Genomic DNA, 7,409 nt, shown 5'->3' with positions numbered 1-7,409 from the left:
TCCCTGAGCAGGGAGAGGAGGAGATTAGGGAGGCCTTCCCAGATGTAGGAGTTTGAAGGGCATGCAGAACAGCATATTCAAAGGCACCAAGCGGTGAAAAGGCCTGATCTGTTGTGGCAGCCATCTCTGGGGCTTGAAATAAAAATGGCGTAGGAGTGATAAGAAGGGGACCCCTGAGGGAAGAACCTGAGGTGAAGGATGGGGGTGAGGGGGTAAGGGCTGGTATCCAAGCTTTTGATGGGTGCCCCCCAGTCTATCTCCCGTTTTTGTCATCCACAGAGCTGGCATCTTCTCCTCCTCATAATGAGAAGAGTTATGCTCACTTAAGCCAACATGAGCTTCATGGACATCAGCAAAATGTTCTCCCTCCTGCAGCCGAACACGGAGGAACAGGACACTGACACAGAGGAGAAGCAGGCTCTCCGGGAAGCAGTGCACAGAAACGACTCCTACACCTTGGACCATCTTTTGCGCCAGGCGCGTTATAAACGTTTCATCAACAGTACGAGCGGCTGGGGTGTTCCCGGGACACCCTTGCGCTCGGCTGCTTCTTATGGCCACTTGGCTTGTGTGAAGGTCCTCCTGGCCCACGGCGCTGATGTCGACAGCTTGGACATCAAGGCACAGACCCCACTGTTTACCGCTGTCAGCCATGGCCACCTGGATTGCGTGTGTGCGCTCTTGGAAGCCGGCGCCTCTCCCAGTGGAAGCACCTACAACAACTGCACCCCCGTGCTCACGGCCGCGCGTGACGGCGCTGTTGCCATCTTGCGGGAGCTCCTGGGCCACGGGGCGGATCCCAACATCAAGGCGAAGCTACCGATCACGCTGTTGAACGTCATCTCCTTTTCCGGCCCCCTTTTCTTGGCTGCAGTCTATGAGCACCTGGACTGTTTCCGCCTGCTTTTGCTCTATGGGGCCGACCCTGACTACAACTGCACTGACCCGTACCTGTTAGCTCGCGTTCCACATCCCCGCAGCCTCCTCGAAACCTGCCTGCACCATAATTGTGATCCAGAGTACATCCAGCTGTTAATTGATTTCGGTGCGAACATCTACCTTCCATCTGCTCCCCTGGAGGTGAACTGGAAAGATAAAAGAGGCACCCGGTCATTGCTACGAGCCCGAGGTGAGTGTCAAGCAGGCTGGTCCTATAAGCTTCCTGGTGCGAAGTTCCTAGGTCCCAAAACATCCCCCAAGCCAGTCTTTACGGGATGAATTGCATAAAGCACCATCATCCTCATATTACTGGAGGCCCGGGAGAGATGAAGCTGCATATTCCTAATTAGGAGCAAGATCGCTAACATGAGGTAGGGGGATAGCAGTAGCCCGATATCCTGTTCTCTTCTGCCTCTGCCAATGACTGCTTTGGGGCCTTGAGCATGCCTTCTCTAGGTCTCAGGGTGTCCCTATTGGTACCATACACTGAAGTGAGAGTGGGGGGCATTTCTTAGAAGGAAGAGAACATTTAGTCCTGCAGTAGCAAGGGCAGGGTGAATGTAGCCTTGGGTGGGAGCATTACTCTGCGAATTGCTTCTCATGACCTGTTTCTCCTTGCTGTAGCCACTCCACGAACACTCCTATCGCAGGCCCGTTTAGTTATCCGCAGAGCACTGCACCGGGCCAACAAGCTACAAGCCATTGACCAGCTGGATATGCCCCCTGTATTGATTAGCTACCTCCAACACAATATGTAATCTTGCAGTCTACCCAGAAACCCATGACACCTCCAAAACCTCTTGGGGACGCAGGTAACTAGAGGGCACTATAGCTCCTCCCACTCACTTAGAGCTACTTCCTTGTATTATCCTCCACAATAAAATCATCAGCAACATAAATCCTGGTGGCTGTTGTGTGTGGTGTCTGTGTGGGGGTGTTGTTTACTGCAGGGTAGTGGTTTGGTTGGCCATGAAGGATGATGGTGGTCTGGCATTTAACAGGTATAGAAGTTCTGGCCATTGAAAGAGAAAATGTGAAAACTAACCCAATGGTCCACACCTGCTTACCAAAATCCTCTAGGGAATTTGGAGCTGTGTTGTTCTAGAAGCAAGGTCTTAAAGAATTCAGACGGGTGGAAGGGTAGCATCAGTGTGGTCAGCCCTGTTCCTCCCTCCATTTCTCTGGCTGCTGCAAGGCACCATTTCAGGGGCTTTCATCCAGTCCTCTATCATTTTGAGTCAAGTGACCAATGAACCTCCCATTCACTGACCTTGAACCACAGTCTGTATTCCCTTTAGTCCAGATTATAATCAAGATCAAACTTGGAAAACAGACTACCAAAAATTTATGAACAAATTTAATGCAGAAAAGAAACTGGTTACATAGGTGATAGGCAGATAATCTGAGCAGGACAGGAAGGTAACCAAGATATTAGTGGCATCAGGGGTCCAAGACTACCCCTAAACTAAAGGAGTGAGGGGAAAAGTATATCTAGAGTCCAGGGACAGGGTCACTTGATGGAAAGTGGGATCACAGGTCTGTCCACAGGTGCTAGAACCATAGAAAAGCAATGCTGCCCAAACCAGAAGAAAAGAAAAATTTTTTTCTCCTTTCCCTCATTCTTGCCCTTCAATCTGCCTCTCCAATGTTTCTCTCATTAGGGGAAACTAAGTCAACTAATTTGAGAGCCTGGGACACACAGCCTAAAGGGGGTCAGCCCTCTTGAAATATAAGGTAGATCAGGGGAAGGTAAGCACTGGAGGAATAGCGGGAGGAGATGGTGTGAATGGAATCAGAAATTGGGATCACATAGCAGAATTGGAAGTGTAATGATGGTGGGGAGCCATAGAATATACATAGCAGACACTGCCAGAAGTGCAGAAGGCAGAGGCTAAATACTCTGGCTTCTCCATTTTTCCTATCCTCCCACCAGTGCCTCTCACTTGTGGAACCTAGCCAGAAGATGATCGATGAGGGGTCCTGAAATCACAAGCAGGAGAAGGAAGACAACAGGACCAGCAGAGATAACTATACCAATTCACACCCAAGCACCTTCATTTTGCTAACTCTTTATCTTTCCACAATACCTTCTTTTGAAAATATATTTCATTGATTTCATTGATTATGCTGTTACAGTTGTCCCAATTTTCCCCTTTGCCCCCTCCATCCAGTACCTCCCTCCCCCCCAGCAATCTCCCCCTAGTTCACGTCCATGGGTCATGCATGTAAGTTCTTTGCTTCTCCCTTTCTTTTACTATTCCTAACGTCCCCCTGTCTATTTCCTACCTACCAGTTATGCTTCTTAATCCCTGCACCATTTCCCCATTCTCCCCTTTCCCTCTCCCAGCTGATAACCCTCCATATGATCTTCATATCTATGGTTCTGTTCCTGCTCTGGTTGTTTGCTTAGTTTGTTTTTGTTTTTAGAAACGTTTGTTGATAGTTGTAAGTTTATCTTTGACTATTCATAGTTTTGTTCTTTTTCTTAAGTAAATTCCTTTAACATTTTATATAATAATGGCTGGGTGATGATGAGCTCTTTTAGCTTTACCTAGTCTGGGAAGCACTTTTTCTGCCCTTCCATTCTAAATGATAGCTTTGCTGGATAGAGGAATCTTGGTTGTAGGTCCTTGCTTTTCATCATTTTGAATGCTTCTTTCCAGTCCTTTCTTGCCTGCAAAGTTTCTTCTGATAAATCAGCTGACAGTCTTATAGGCACTCTGCTTTTCTCTTACTGATTTTAAGATTCTATCTTTATCTTTCACCTTTGGCATTTTAATTATGATGTGTCTTGGAGTGGTTCTCTTCTGGACTTGTATGTCTATTTCCTTCATCAAATTAAGGAAATTTTCCTTTATTATTTTTTCAAATAACTTTTCAATTTCTTGCTCTTCCTTTTCTCCTTGTGGCACCCCTATGATTTGGATGTTGGAACGTTTAAAGTTGCCCCAGAGGTTCCTAAGCCTCGCCTCATTTTTTTTCCAATTCTTGTTTCTTTATTTTGTACTGGTTGGCTGTTTATTTCTTCCTTATGTTCCAATACATTGATTTGAACCCCGGTTTCCTTCCCTTCGCCATTGGTTTTGTGTGGATTTTCCTTTGTTTCATTTAGCATAGCCTTCACTTCTTCCCTTATGCGTTTGTCATACTGCCATTTTTTGAGCATCATTATCACCAGTGTTTTGAACTCTGCATCTGTTAGGTTGGCTATCTGCTCCTCGCTTAGTTCTCCCTTTGGAGCCTTGATCTGCTTCTTATGTTGGATCATACCTCTCTGTCTCCTCAACTTGACAGCTTCCTGTGCTTGCCTCTATGTCTTAGGTAGAGCTGCTGCACCTGTTACATTTTAAGGGGAGGAGCCGTAGGGATTCGTCAGTACGGGCGACCTGTTTCTATGCCTTGTGGCGCTGTACATAGGGGAGGGGTCTGAGAGGGAATAATGCCACTTCCTCAGCACTCGCCTAGTTTCCAGTCACTTCACCTGCTTCCTGTAAGCAACTGGTGCCCCTCTAGCTGCTGCTGACAATGGTTCCTAGTGGGGGTGGGTTTGTGGATATTTAGACTGTGAGGGCCTCTAAATGAACTCTCCTGGGAAACTGGCAGTTTCTTCCTCCATCCCAGCCCCCACTGGTTTTCACAGTCAGAAGCAATGAGGCTTTATTTTCCGGGCACTGGAACCGTGACATGCGCAGTCTGACCTGGGGCTAGGATCACTCCCCAGGTGTCCCTCCCAGCTTTTATAACGTGTGACTGCTCTTTCTGCTGGCCAGCTGCAGCTACCTTGCCACCACTGCCACACCATGTCCTCTCCACCCTGGCTTCCTGTCTCTGCTTCTTCCTGTCTGGATGAGTATTACTTCTTCAAATCTTTGTTTATTGGACTTCCATATAGTTAGATTATCTGGCTGTTCTGTTCTTTTTTTGTTTGTTTGTTTGTTTGTTTGTTTTGAGGTAGTTGTAATCTTTATGGTTGTGCAAGGAGGCAAAGCATGTTAACTATCCTCTATCTTGGCCGGATACCTAAATTCCATTATGCCTTCTTCTATTTCTCCTGCAAGACATCTGTGTGGGGATGTGGATGAGCAGTGTATGAGACACAAGGTGGAGGAATGAGACAAAAGAGCCCAGATAATCTGTACCTGGGAAGCACTGTAGATGTTCAGAGCTCTTTCTGGGAGCTCCCTCGACAGGCCCCACTACCACATAATCTATCACGAGGGAAGGGAGACATGGAATAGAGTCCTGAACTGACTTGCCTCTCCTATCTCTCACCTCCTCCACTCCCCTTAGCTCCTAGTGGCTGAGAGACTTTAGGAAGGAAGGCAAGAGAACTGGACATCTATCTCCATGGTCTTGCCCCACTCAGCTTCCAGACTTTCATTCTGATGCATTTTGGAGAGCAGTGCAACTCTTTATCTGCAAGGAGCAAGAGAACTGAAGGACTGGGCTGAAAGCATTGACAGGGGGCTTCAGGGCAAGCAACCCATCTCCCTTATTACAGCTGAGTTCTTCTGTCTCTTCCCCCAGCTCCCAGCCTCTTACTCAAGTCCCTTGAGGATAAGGAGTCAACCCCATCTACTATAGGTCTTCAGGAAAGTGAACCCTTCGAATGAGGCCTGGCCAGGGTGGCTTTCCCTGTGGCATCTGGGACACAGATTCTCTGGTTGCCCCATGAAAACATGTGGATACTCTGAGAACTTCAAAGGACTTGTGCTTGAGGAGGATGTAGGAGTATACCAAATTCTAGACAGAGAGGAAGTGCTGGAACTCTTAACTCCATTTCCCAGAGGAATGAGACCCTAAGTTTAGGGTCCATGTTATTGGCCATTCATTATCCAGTTGCCTGTGTTGCTGGTGGGCAGAGACAACTTCAATGCCTGGTGTCTTAGTCCCTTCTACTCTCCAGGCCTAACCATTCCCATCTAGCGAACAGGCCAGGGGTTGGAAAGGATTCTATCAAATTCTGATGATGAATCTTCTGAGGCAACCTTCACTAGGAGGGGTGAGGATGAGGCAGAGGTGATATCACTATTCCTGGAGTGTAATATCTCCCTCGGCCTTTACTCTCTTGTTGGTATTGGTCCCAGATGATAACCTAGTCTCCCCCTCAACCCCCAAGACAGTCCCCAGCTTCCAAGAAAGCCAAATCTTAACCCTTTCAGGTGAGCTAGACTCCCCTTCTCTCCCTCCTTTTCTCTATCTCTCCCTGTCTCCTCCTGACCTCTCTTCCCCTCCTTCTGACTTCCCTTCCTCCTCCCTCCCTTCCTGCCTGTAATTGCCATGATCCTGGGACAGGCTCTGCCCTTCACATGGCACCACCCATCAGTCTGCATTCTCTCCTGCAATGGAAAAATTATTCTCCTTTATTCAGAAAGGTAGCCCCCAAAGACTAAAGGCAAAGTGCGAAATGATCTATTGAACTTCAGAAACCAGAGAGAACCCCTTCAACTGCTATCTTGAGGGAAAGTATGATGGAAGAGGTGGTATTTGATTTGGCGTTGAATGGTGGTGGAAAGGGTTTTCATCAGTACAGAGGAAAGAAAAGGTATTAGCAGATGTAATGCAGAGAGCAAAAGCATAGAAGTGGGGAAAAGCAGGGAAGTTTGAATTACCAATTAAGTTTGGTTCAAGTTCAATGTATTTGAATAAGAATGAGGCCAGGGATTAGACTGGAGAAGGCCCTAAATATTCTGGTCTTTTGGACTTGAAGATTAAAGTTCTTGCAATGGGGTATGCACAGTCATCAGACTGGCTTGCTGAATGTATGAAGGATATGTTCTCTGATTTCCAAGGCAAATCTGGCAGCATTACATTTTTTTTGATGTGATATAATTGGCATATAACATTATATTCTGTCTGGTGTACAACATCATGATTCGGTGTTTGTATATATTGTTAAGTGATAACAATAAGTCTAGTTAACATCTGTCAGCATCCATAGTTCTGAATTTTTTTGTGATGGGAGCTTTTAAAATCTACACTCTTAGCAACTTTCAAATATGCAGTACAGTATTAATTATAGTCACCATGCTGTAAATTTCATCCCCATGACTTATGTATTTCATAACTGAACGTTTGTAACCTTTGACCCTCTTCATCATTTCACTGCCCCGCTCACCATGCCTCTTGGAACCACCAATCTTCCTCATACTGTCCTGGTCCTGTGTTTCCCTGGGCTCCAGATTTGGAAACTGTCTCCTCCAAATTGCCATTTGGTCTACTTCCGTGAATCAAGGGTTCTGGGTGAAATATGAACAGGTGGAAAGCGATCAGAGGCATGAGGCAGTGAGGAAGCCTACAAAAGAGGCACCGGAAAAAAGGCACCTCCAAATCAGGGCCAACAATGGAGAACCAGGCCTTTGTACAGCAATAAACCACAGCTCCAGGGAAATAGTATAGTCCAGCCAATCAAATGGGGAAACTGAGGCAAGGAAGGAGAATGCACTTGCCCAACAAAGTCCCACAACAAG

The 7,409-nt window shown here is 46.7% G+C and overlaps 1 protein-coding gene across 1 annotated transcript; it reads left to right on the top strand.

The window, feature by feature from the left end:
- The first annotated feature begins 287 nt into the window (after nucleotides 1-287).
- Nucleotides 288-1,838, top strand: ASB12 (ankyrin repeat and SOCS box containing 12). The gene is made up of 2 exons (XM_090263910.1): nucleotides 288-1,129; nucleotides 1,564-1,838. The coding sequence occupies exons 1-2, from the start codon at nucleotides 334-336 to the stop codon at nucleotides 1,695-1,697; spliced, it is 930 nt and encodes a 309-aa protein (XP_090120036.1). The 5' UTR covers nucleotides 288-333; the 3' UTR covers nucleotides 1,698-1,838.
- Nucleotides 1,839-7,409: the final 5,571 nt, after the last annotated feature.

Source organism: Furipterus horrens, unplaced genomic scaffold (genome assembly GCF_987537825.1).
Source record: "Furipterus horrens unplaced genomic scaffold, mFurHor1.1.pri manual_scaffold_17, whole genome shotgun sequence".
Lineage (NCBI taxonomy): Eukaryota > Metazoa > Chordata > Mammalia > Chiroptera > Furipteridae > Furipterus > Furipterus horrens.
This window is presented reverse-complemented; position numbering and strand designations above follow the sequence as displayed.

Excerpts from the sequence above, each read along its gene's own strand:
- ASB12 (XM_090263910.1), top strand. The coding sequence starts at position 334 with ATGAGCTTCATGGACATCAGCAAAATGTTCTCCCTCCTGCAGCCGAAC. Across the intron at positions 1,130-1,563 it reads GTCATTGCTACGAGCCCGAG|CCACTCCACGAACACTCCTA; the intron begins GTGAGTGTCAAG and ends TCCTTGCTGTAG.